The 12,173-nt window shown below is 43.6% G+C and overlaps 1 protein-coding gene across 5 annotated transcripts in view; it reads left to right on the top strand.

Moving 5' to 3' along the window:
• Positions 1-12,173, top strand: part of GRIA1 (glutamate receptor, ionotropic, AMPA 1) — a 124,697-nt gene that overhangs the window by 100,253 nt on the left and 12,271 nt on the right. For all 5 annotated transcript variants that reach the window (XM_010295716.1, XM_010295719.1, XM_010295715.1 and 2 more), the window contains 2 exons: positions 7,482-7,680; positions 8,235-8,482. In XM_010295716.1, the coding sequence (XP_010294018.1) occupies positions 7,482-7,680; positions 8,235-8,482 (447 nt within the window). The remainder of the gene's footprint in view (positions 1-7,481; positions 7,681-8,234; positions 8,483-12,173) is intronic.

Below are 12,173 nucleotides of genomic sequence, written 5' to 3'. Positions count from 1 at the left end.
CTGCTGAAGTTGAGGGGGCTAGTTACCCATGTCAGTCCACGTTTGCTTGGCGTCTGGTGCTTCCAACACCGTACTTTGTTAGCTGAGCAGGCGACGTGTTGGTTGCATATCAGCAGGCTGCATCTTGTGTGCATTGAGGGCCACGGGAGGACACAACCTGCAGGCTGCTGTTGAGTACATAAATTACCCCTGTGTAACTGGGCCCACTTGGTGCTGCCTCTGCCTGCTGGAATTGAGTGTCTCAGGAAGGAGAAGTGGGCAAAGCAGCAGCTCAGAGGTAAATTCCGCCCAGCGACCAATGCGTCAAGGCACCCACCCAGGGGAAGTTCATAAATGTGATTCATACTCTTCTCCCACAGCTGGGAACTGAGTTAGAGAGATGAAGCAAGCTACCCTGGCTCTCATAAAGTGGCAGGGCTTCCCAAGGAACAAGAAAAAGAGCTCCTGGATGCTAGTCCTCTGCTTAGGCTGTTAGGTACCTCTTGCCTGTCAAAATGCTAAGTGAATGTCTTGAAAACAGCATGTAGCTGCTCCATATCATCATGCTTATACTTAGCACTGCAGCAATCCAAGCTCCAATGACTGGAGAACCACAAGTGGCATGATGCATTTCTGACTAAGCAGGAAAACTCATTTTAGAAAGAGGTTTTGCCCATTAAAGAGAAATTGAAGATAAAAGTGCCAACATATTCTGCAAAAGAAGAGATGAAGCGGTAGGAGAGGGACCGTATACTGCTGTCCGTGGTCATTAGCTCAAGGCAGAAAGAAACAGTAAATAAACTATGACTTATAATTAAAGCCTCACAAATATATATCCTTCTGTTGACTCTGAGAGTTTCTGAATATTTGCAAACAGTATGTTCAGTCATTGCAATATTTACACAGCAAGTGACCACAGGGCTCCTTCTTAAAAGGATTTCTGCTGGGATTCTGCAATCCACATTGCCTCCTTCCAGCATGTTGGCTTTGGGGGTCGGAGAAACTGGCATGGTTTGCCTGAAAACATGAGAAATAGTAGATCTCCAGCCTATATACAAAAGTTAAGAAACTCTCAAATTTTTTCCTTCTTTTTCTTTTTTTTTTGAAACAAAAATTAGAAAAAGAAAAGCAGGAGAGACACAGCGTGGGTCTCCCAGTACCTGTGCACCCTCAGCTTTCCTACCCCATCTCACTGGTTAGTATTACCCACAGGGAACCAAAATACGCAGCTGTTACCTCTGTAGAAAAGTTGTGAGGGGAGTTGAAGAAGGAATTTGTACCACGGGGAGAGGTAAATGAGAATGTCAGTAGAAAACATTCTTACTTCCATGTTTGTAAGGGCTTTTCTGACACTCCATGTTAAAGCCCAGCACTGCAGTCGGGACTCCAGACTCTTGTACCAGGAGGTAGGATTCCATAATAAGTAAATGCAAATTAATAATGGCAAGAAAATGAATAATACAGCATGGACAGAGAAACACGCATTATCATCATTCCAATTTCATGACAAACAGCTGGTAGCTCATTCAAAACTATCTGTGGCATAGTAGAGCATCAGAGGATAAGAGCTTTGCAGCATGTGCATGATGGATGCACCCAGAGCTGTTCCCAGCTCCACAGCCCCATGCTACATTTGTTCCTCTACCTATGACTATTCACAGACTTTTCAAACAAATCCAGGGTTCATGTCAGGGTCGGAAATAAAATGGTGAGACCAATCATGCCAGATGGTCTGTGACACACAGAAAAAACAAACCTCATTTACATTGACCAAGTTTAATGTCGAAAATTTGTTTAAAATAGCAAAACTGGAGCAAAATGTTTGCAACTAGTCCACTACCAAGCCAATCTTCAGATAGACCCTTGAAATTATCTAGAGTCAGTATTAAATTAGCAAAGTAGTGTTGGAGATCAGAGGATCTGTGTGGGTGGAAGACCAAAAGTGGATTTGACCCACAATCAGTAGAACAAGCATATAAGAGCTTTTATTTCAACAGTTTTGCATAAATTCATTCAGTGACAAATATGTCAGTTGACTAAGTGAGCCTTCATTAGAATTAAATTTAACAGCAAATCTGGGAAATCCTCCCAAAGCAGCTATGGCTTTAGAATCCCAGATTTGTGCTTCTAATTAAAACACTGTCAGTTTAGGTGTAATTCTCCATAAAGAAATGGATTTGGGGAAGGGGAAGGGAGAAATGGCAGAGAACTGACATAGTTCTTGAACAGTTTTACAATGAGGTTTACTTTGTATATTTTCTGATGATCTTGTTAATGTTTTTCACAAAAATGCATTATGCTCTTCTAATAAGATGGCAAAGCAAAGGCAAACTTCTGTCGGCTTTTCCTACCTTCCGTAAGGGATAAGATCAAAGAGCAAATTGTTTGATCAAGGATTGCATTTTGTTTTAAGAAATAGGAGATTATAGCTGCATGTTTTTCTTTTTTTTGTGAAGAATCCATCAATGCTAAGGCTGGAACATTAAAAAAAAATCACTTCATAGGAACAAAGGGAACTTACAATTCTTTTCTGTTTTCTACTGTCAAAATGCAGTTACTTTTGCAAGGAAAGGTAAAAAGAAGTAATCTAAGTAACAAAAACAAAATTACTATTTTCAGCTTGGTCATCTGCAGTTTTTCCATTAGAGAAATATAAAATAACACATTCCAGAGTTATCTTTTAGATTATACGTGCGGTAGGTAAGGGCTTAATATAATATAAAAGCTGAAAGAAAATTATTTGTAATGAGAAAGCAGAAACAAAATTGTTTACTGTGTTAAAATTGTACCTTTTAGCCTTCCAGAAATGAAATATTAAGTAATAGCAAAATGCAAAGCTTGGACAGACCGAAACAAACCATTTTTGAAACACTACTTTTAGAGGACATTTGCAACCGTTATCTTTTAATTCCAATTGAGAATATTAAGGTTTCATTTACAATTTCAGAATTTTCCATGGCACTGAAGATCTGGTTCCCAGCCAGCTCTAATTTTGAGTAGATTGTGCACTGTGGGTAATGAGGGCAGAGTATTTACTAATTACTCCTGCAAAGGTAATGATGGAAAGGAGTGTCCCTTGTGTGATTTTAGCCAGCACAGGCAGGGCTAGAAGAAGAAACCAAGAGATCTTAATTCGGATTGTGTAGGAAAAAAGAGTGTAGGTGCAGAAAGAATAATATAGGTTGAAAAATGTACAATCTAGTCTGTCTAGCTATTGCATCCCTTTCTGCATCCCAGAATTAGCCATTCATTAAAGCCTCTTTCACTGTTATCCTTGCTTATTTTATGCTGATTTTTTTTAGATCCTGCTATTCACAAGTATTACTACAATAATGACTGTGAATAAATCCAGAGGTCAAATAAACAAATCCAAACATCTGAACCTTAGCGTTTCTTTGAAGTACTAAACAGTGTGCTCCATCTCACCTTAGCTCTGCAGAGGACTGAGTCACTAACTCATTTCCACACAGCAGAGAGCTGATTGCCTTCATGTCATGCTTGAATGGGTATGGGGACATGTAAATTCTCCATGCAAGAGGTTTTAAACCCCATACTGCCTATTAGTGAAGAGAAATGAACTTGAGCTAGGGCTCAAGCTGCAGAATATTTGTTAGTCAAGTGGAAGGTCATTTTCTGTTATCTAGCTGTGGAGTGAGATTTTCAAAACCTCCAAGTGACTTAAAAGTACAAGGTATATCTACTCCGCTGTGACTGCTCTTACTAGAGCATAAACATAACTCTAAGTCCCGCTGGCTTTTGACCAGGCTTTTAGCTCCTTAGTATTGAAGTCACTTCTAGAAATGGGACATTATCTCCTAAATTACAAAGGCACTTTTGCAAATGTGTCCCATGATGGCAGCACTGCTGCTCTCCTGCTTGGTCTACAGAAGTAACAGAACAAGATCATAATGAATATCGTCTTTCCAGCCACTTGCAGTGGTAAGCAGTGACAGGCATTGGCTCAAAATCTAAATGGGCAATATGGTTATCCACAGAAACCCAGCTTAACCTGTGTTCACTGCTATCGAGCCGTGGGGATGTCACATGAGATCACATCTGCTTGTGTGATGTTTCGTCATGACTATGATTGTATTTTTTGGTGTATTGCGCTAGCCTCCAAGAGCCTTCATCGCTGTCCAGCGCTCCCTCGTGTTGGATGCTGCACAACCATGGAACGAAAAGACGGTGTCCTGTAGAGCCCGTACGCTGACTGTTCTCTCTGCTGTGTGTTTACAGCAGTTTAGATTCAGGACTTCTCGCTCTAAGTCAATCTAGGGATGAGGCCAAACATTGCCCATTAGCAGTGTCCGCAGCAAACTGTCACACATACGATGCCCCAGCCGTGCTGGCAATCATAGCCAGCTGTTTATCTCCTCTCCTATGAACGCGAGCACTCGCCTCCTCACAGCATCTGATGTCATGAGGACAAATGACCAGCACCAGCAGCAGACACAGCCCAGATGAGACTGGTGCATGGTACAGACATTCACCCTGTCCTGCCTGGCTCCCGTGGGAAAGAAGCTACAGCCCCCTCTCCCTCTTCCCCCCTCCCTCCTCGTTACCTCCCAGTCTCAATGCCCCACAGTTACTTTTTCGTGCTGTCAGTGCCAGGTGTGGAGCCGGGGAGCATCAGCCATCTGCAGCTGACAGCAGGCAGCCCCCGTGGGATAAGCTAGTAATGAATATCACCAGGATGTTGAGGGTCTAGAGGCAGGAATCCGGCTGACTGCCGCTGAAGGGATTGAAACAAGTTGCAGAAATACTCCAGCTTCATCAGGAAGGAAAAGCTGTGTAATTTGTAGCTGGAGATGAATGTGATTCTTTGCCATGCAAATGGATTTTGCCAGCTCAAAGTGGCCGTCATCAGCAGAGATTGTTTTATTTGACATTATCTGGTTACTTTTGCTTAATGCCTCTGTGTCTTTTCTGAGCGCTTCCTTCCCTGCGCACACATCATCCAGACTAATTAGACAGGTATTTTTTTCCTCTTCTCCATCAATCTGAAGACGTGTGAGCTGAATCCGTAGCTGCATCCCTCTCCAGTCCCTCTCCAAATATGAAACAAAAGGTAAAGTCGTTTGCGCTGACAGTCCTTCAGGCCGAGTGCTCCCCACAGACGGGAAGCACAATGGTCACATTTATCTCACCTGACTTTAGCTACTTAAAACTTAGCTGATTAGCCCAACCTAGCCATCCTATTTCCTTCAAAATTCAGTAGAGACGATGGTATGCAGGTGGACCTCCTCCTAACCTGAGACAGATGGGGTGAATCATTCCTGGAGGTCCTTACTCATCTCCAGAGGTTGTTTGATGAGTATGTCTCTCTTAGGGAGTTAAAGATAGGGTAGAAGAACAGTGCCCATCTGCCTGCCTTTTCCACAGCATCCAGCACTCCCACAACAAACATCTGATCCACCTCTCTGGCTGGCAGGGATGGAGAGGCTTAAAAAGGAATTAATCTAGGATGAGGGACCATCAGTCTGCTCAGCCACGTTGCTGTGGTTGTCAACGAAGGAGGAGGTTTGTGTGAGACACTGCAGTACAGGGTAACCAGCATATAGCTTATGGTTGGAAGCCGTGCTACTGGGCTGTAGACCTGAAAAAATGATCTTGTCATACTTTTCTTGTTTTTAAAGATCTGGATGATTAAGAAAAGAATTTGTGAACTCATTATAGTATCACCTTGGAGATGGGTCCTGTAGACTTTCCTGAAAGACCTTGAAAGGTGGACCCTTCAAAGACATTCACTGAGCTTGGGTTTATGGTGAGATGGACTTCGCTGCCCGGTTTCAGAAAAGCCTATGGAAGAAGAAACCAGAGGGAAGGACAGAGGCTCTGCTCCAAAATAAGGCCCTTGTGCAGAGGAAAGCCCAACCCATCGCTAACCACAGAAGTCCTTTCAGTCACAGCTGTAAAATGCACTCTTGTCTTTTCTATCACTGTGATCCCTCGCAATCATGTTTCCTGCAGTTTCTCTCTGCCACGGGTGAAAGCTGCTGTGATCATTCTCCAGGAGCGCGGGGCTGATGGCACGTGTGGTGGGATGGATCTTATTCCCACATATTAAAACATGTGCTTTCTGCTCTGCCCCATGTGCTGCGTGTGTGTGAGCTCAGTCGCTGTGCCTGCTTTCTGCTGGGAAGTGATCTCAAAGAGTTTCAACTAAATAGATTTCAGGGTGGCTGATCTGATCGGGGAGATGGTGTGATGTCTGCGGGAACAGCTCCCCTCACATCAGCAGCGTTTCAAACCAGACTGGACAAACTGGAAGGATATAACCTAGACAAGTCGTGCAGCTGGTGGGCTAGGTGGGTTTAGTCTCTTTTCAGCTCTAATTTTGGTGACTAACAAGGTGAGTTTTTTCCCCCAATGGAGGGACGGAGCACACTTGTCAAGTTGTGTTAAGCCACAGTAAACCATAGCAGCTGGACCCAAGGCATCACGCAGACTCGGACACAGCATGGCACACACCATCACAACCTGGTCCAATGCCCTTAGCTGGACTGGGATATCTCTGTTATCATCCCAGAAACCATATTTCTGTGGAGTGACTCAGGTCAGCAGAACGGCAACGCTGAGACGTGGTCCCCCACGGAGAAATAAAGAGTGTTTCTCACAGACAGGTCCTCCTTAGTCAGACTGTCTGGCTTTATCAAATAGCATTGTAAGTTCCTTTCTGTCTGGGACAGTGCTCTGCATCTAGAGAAGGAACATAAAAATAATTTAGACAGAATGTGTGAATACTGACATCACTCTAAAATTATCTTCCACTCTTAAAAAATATTTTAGAGGATTTTAATATAAATTAATGCCTGCTTGACTTATTTGCCTCTATAGCTATCCAATGGTTACAGATAATTGGCTATTTAATTGCAGTGAGTGCAAAATACCTAGATTTTAAGGCATTATTATGAACAACTGGTCTAACCATCTGCTGAACACAAAACAGAAAATGTCAGTAGGCAAATTATTCATTAAGGCCATAGTCTCTCTCTGAGCTTCAATATGTCATAGAAAAACACAGAGTTTTTGTTTTTAAACTTCAGGTGATGGAGGAGCTGACCTAGTGATCCCAGCTGGTCTGTATATCTGGTCTGGCTCCGTGCGGGTGCTCCTTCCTGCTGGGGGTACAAGGCACAACACAGACCTTGCCAGAGCTGCTCTTTGGATGGGCATTGCCCTGCCTAGCTAAAACTTCCTCATAGTTGTCTCCATGTCTTATTATTAATATTATTATATACTCTGAAAGGAATTGAAATTCAAAGCAAATTTAATCAGTTTATTGCTAATTTTTTTTCACTGGGAATTTTTTATTCCCCCTTCTAATTACACTGACACCTTGAAGAGTAGATTAAGAACTGAGACAGACCTTTGGCTTCCCTGGAAGTGGCTGGAGAATGTGACTTTGGGTAAATGTCCAGGTAAATGATGGACCTGCAAGAGCGAGTTGCACCTTTTGGACCTTCACACTCCTCCTGTTTGACTCTCCTCTCTGTGTCCAGGTCTCTCTCTGGCCGCATAGTTGGTGGCGTCTGGTGGTTCTTCACCTTGATCATCATATCCTCCTACACAGCTAACCTGGCTGCCTTCCTCACTGTGGAAAGGATGGTTTCTCCCATCGAGAGTGCAGAGGACTTGGCCAAGCAGACAGAAATTGCCTATGGGACCCTGGAAGCTGGCTCCACTAAAGAATTTTTTAGGGTAAAAAGGAAATTTTAACGCAAACACTTTGAGTAGGTCCTTGTTTGACAAGTCCTCCAGGCCCACCCTCTCTCATCCTCAGCTCAGGTCTGGTTTTATTTCTTCCTTCCCCTTACCATGTTAGGACATGCTGAGCTTGGCCTAAGAACAGCAAAAATCCCATTTTCCCTGTGCCGCTCAGAAGGCTGGCAGTGTCTCCAGTACATGTGATATTCTGCAACTGTAGACACAAGTATGGAATATCCATGTGCTTCCTCACATTACTGAGGAGCTACTCTGAGCAGCTCCAAAAGAAACCATTTCCTGATTTCCAGCTTGGTTTGCCCATGGTTCGATCTGCAAAATCACTTGCCGTACACAAATTTGTGACAGAAATCAGGGCTTGATCTGGGCGCTGGTGCAGAAATGGCAGGAGGTTCATTAACAACCCATTACCCCTTTTGCCTTCCTTGGCCCATCCGATAAACGGGTACGTGTTCAGTCCAAGCTGGAAATCTCAGCCGGCACACAAACATCTGTTAACGCTTCTGTTGGGTTTCTGCTGTCCTACGCAGCGATCCAAAATAGCAGTGTTCGAGAAGATGTGGACATACATGAAGTCAGCCGAACCCTCCGTTTTTGTGAGGACGACGGAAGAGGGGATGATCCGGGTGAGGAAGTCAAAAGGGAAGTATGCCTACCTGTTGGAGTCCACGATGAACGAGTACATCGAGCAGCGGAAGCCCTGTGACACCATGAAAGTGGGAGGTAACTTGGACTCCAAAGGCTATGGCATTGCAACGCCAAAGGGGTCTGCACTGAGGTAAGTGGCCTTGATTTGCTTTTTTTTGTCAAACCACCCAGCAAATCAATGTATGCACACAGTTCAATCTCCATTGCCATGTCAATCACAAAAGCTTGGGGCAAGGAGGTTGGGGAGGTGGAGGAAAAGGGATATGAAAACTCAGCGTGATGTGCCGGGAAGTAAAATGCCCAGCTCCCATTGAGCAGCAATGGGAGCATCTAATTATTCAAGCTCTGCATTTGGAAACTGGGTCCTGGCTGATCCACTTGCTCTGAAGGTGTCTGCTCTATTAGGTGATGGAAGGGGGGCTGCTGTGGTGTAGCCATTGGTTTCACAGAGCGTTATCCGGAAGGGACACTCATCCTGTGCCACGTGAACCGCACAGCTTTGCAGAGTATGGTATTACCTTGGCTTGGATCCATGCTTGCAGAGGGACTTGTCATGGGGAGAGCATTTTGGTGGTTCCTAACACGAAATGCTATTTGGAAGGGGTAGGAAGCCAGTTTTGAAAAAGCCCTGCAAAAGGTGTGCATTTTCATCCACCGAGTCAATTCAGACCCTGGCAAACGCCAGATTTGTGGCAAGCCCAAATGGGCACAAATCCTGCATTTCTGAGCCCAGACCTGCAGCTGTCACGTGCTTTTGCCTACTGTCATGCGAAATATCTTCAGAGAGCTTCCTTTGAAAAGGAGAACCCTTAAAAAGTACAGACCCAGCAGTCATGAAAGTTCCTCTTGTTACAATCATGAGGAATATGAGTTGTAAGGATTTAGTGAAACTAGTGAATCCTCAGAAGCCATAGCTTTAAGTAATCTGATTGATGGTCCAACTGATTTAGTTATTTATTGAACACATTTTAATCAAAATATTTTAGCAACAATTGTATGTGTGACCTTATACTTGCTTGCTAACATAACCCAATGCAGAGACATTTAATCCATGGTCTCTGGATTACTAGAAACCAGGTGAGCATTTGCTGATGGATTTGTCTGGTCACACAATTCCCAAGCTAAAACCAGCCCCAAGAATCGAAGATGTATCAACTGGTAGTGGATGAGGCCCAAGGATTTTGATTGCTACACTTATTAAGTCAGCTCAAATTATATTCAGCACTTCCCATATCATCAGTGTCTTTAGAGAAGCTCATGAACACAGTGCACGTGGTCCAGAAGGCAATACTTGCACCCAGAGTGGTTCAGGCTCTGAAATGACTTGGGGCCCTCCAAATGAAGGTGGATATATTCTCACAGCTTTGAGATGTTTTCTGTTGCACTCTCCCCAGTGTTTGTTTTCTGTCTTGCAAATACGGAAATTAGGATACAGGGCTGATTCTATTTATTTATTTATTTAAACATCAACCTTGTGTCCTAATTTTTACGTTATCAAAACAAACAAACAGGAACATCCTACCTGTTTTGTAATTGTTGGCATGTGAAGGAGACATTTATCATACTTCTAAGAAAAATAAACAACAAAAAAGAAAATTGCATCAATCATTTTAGTTTTGTACCTCCAAACATCCCTCTGCTAGGCGTGATTCCAAAAATTCCTAACATTTCTTTCTGTTTCCTCTTTTTCATCCTGGCTGCATGTAGAACAAATCTCCTATGGGCCTAATGGCCAAGGAGGAATGCTTGATTTTCCATCCAATGGTGTTTCCTTGGAACAGTTGCTGTCAGTTTTTGTCCCATTTTGTTTGTTTTGTTCCTGTTGTTTTAATTGTTTTAACCTTAGTAGTTCCCTATAGTCATCATGCAGTGTCTGTTTTCCCTTTGGGGTCCTGCACGTGAGAGGTTGCCCTGAGCAAGGTGACATTCATGAGGCATCTGCATAGCACGGCCAGCCTGTCTCTTATTCAGGCTTCATCTTCACTCACCTCCATCCACGGAGTAAAAGCTCTGAGCCAGGTTTGGAGGTACCTGTGAGACAGACCTATCTTAGACCGAGTGTGTTTTAGAAGCTGGGCTGCATTTTGATTTTTGCTGTGACCTGCCCCTTTTGTAGCTAGACCATTTTTCCTGCATTTAGGATAGCTGATTAGGAAAGGATCCTAGAGAGATGCTAAATGAGAGCTCACCGTTGTTTTTCTTGCTTCTACATGGGAACACAACGCCAGGATATTGCCACAGATGAATGAAAACAAGGTTGAAAATGCATAAATAATTCTATGTGTTGTAGCAGGTGCAAACATCCCTCTCAGGCTGTCAGTTAGGTCTCTGGGGCTGCTAAAAGAGCTTGATTCTTCCTCCTGGGTGAATCTGGCTTTGGACATCTTTTGGCCTCCAGATGTTAAAGTTCAGTTGCATTTAGGCATGGCTGAGAAGGGCAATGATCGGAGGGCAGAAATTATACCTTTCAACACCAGCTAGTTCAAGGTATGATCTTGTCTGACATGAGGTAGTCATGCAGCTACAAAACCCGTCCGTTTACCTGGCAGGAGGTCTTCTCCACTGTTGGACAAGTGATCTACAAGAAGGCAAAAAGCCAAATTATCCAAAACAGAGGAAAGAAAACCCAAGAAACCCTGTGTGAGTCTGGACTCGAGGAATAGGGAGATTTTTGAGATGGAGATCTGGGAGGGCAGGTTCTTTAGAACAGCCGTACTTACATTGAAGTTCCCTAAAATAGAAGGCCGTTTTCCTAGGGTCTGTGAATAAACACAAAATGTTCCCTGTTAAAAACCCACCTTCCTTCAGGACTCCAGACCTCTCAGTCTTTCATCAAAATACACTCAAGATGAAGTACAGCTTGTTTTGTGTACTCCCCATGAGCTGAAGAAAGAGACAATTAACTGAAATGAAGCTTCCCGGGAAAGACAACACATAACGCTTAGCACATGTCCCTGAAAATCATCCGGTTGATATTGTGCTGAGGGAAACTGCAAGGCATTTACTTTGTTAACACCTTGTACCCACATAGAAACGGCAATGTATTTTGGCTCATTAGTTAGCTAATCTTTTGCAGATGGTTCAGACATCAGAGTACTAATTAACCTGTATTCTGTTTTAGAAGACAGAAATAATTATGATTTACTTAGTGTCAAATTCTTTCTGTAGCTACACTCACATGTTTCCGCTGGCTTTAAAGGTAACTAAAGTTAGACTCTCACCACAATACTGGTACAGTAAAAAAGGGAAAATATTCAACCATCTTCAGATCTAGACCTTCACCTTCATTTGGGCTGGTAGCAAGTTTGACTATATCTGGATTTTGCTTTTTGAAGGCTGGATTCTGCCTGAAGGAGGCTCCCAGTCCATGTAAAAGCTTCAGTGCTTGGATGGGATCTCAACAGGCAGAGCCATTGTGGGCTCGAGGAGGTCGGCACAGCCCTCCTGCTCACAGCCAGGCTTTTTCAGAATTGCAATATAAGAAAACAACCCCTTTTGTGAGGAGTTCTTGGTGTGGTACAGAGTCCTATGTGAACAAATTCTCCGAGATGGGAACTGCAAGGACCTTGTCCTTTTTCAAGATCTGTTTTCTTGATATTCAAGGTCTGTTGGTGGACGGTTCGACCCTTCATCTCTTTCATGCTTTTTAAAGCCCTCTCAGATTTGTTCCTCACTGTGCTTAGCTTTTTTCCTCTTTTTCATGCAATGTCTACACCAGCATTGCACCTGATACCCAGCATCCAGAAACGAACCGTGCCCATGTGCAGAGCCTATAAAACTCACTGGTGCACATCCGGAGTGAAGGTGCTCCGTCAGATGTT

This window comes from Phaethon lepturus, unplaced genomic scaffold (assembly GCF_000687285.1).
Source record: "Phaethon lepturus isolate BGI_N335 unplaced genomic scaffold, ASM68728v1 scaffold2681, whole genome shotgun sequence".
In the NCBI taxonomy this organism is placed as follows: domain Eukaryota; kingdom Metazoa; phylum Chordata; class Aves; order Phaethontiformes; family Phaethontidae; genus Phaethon; species Phaethon lepturus.
The sequence above is the reverse complement of the archived record's forward strand: the minus strand, read 5'-3'. Positions and strand labels throughout refer to the sequence as shown.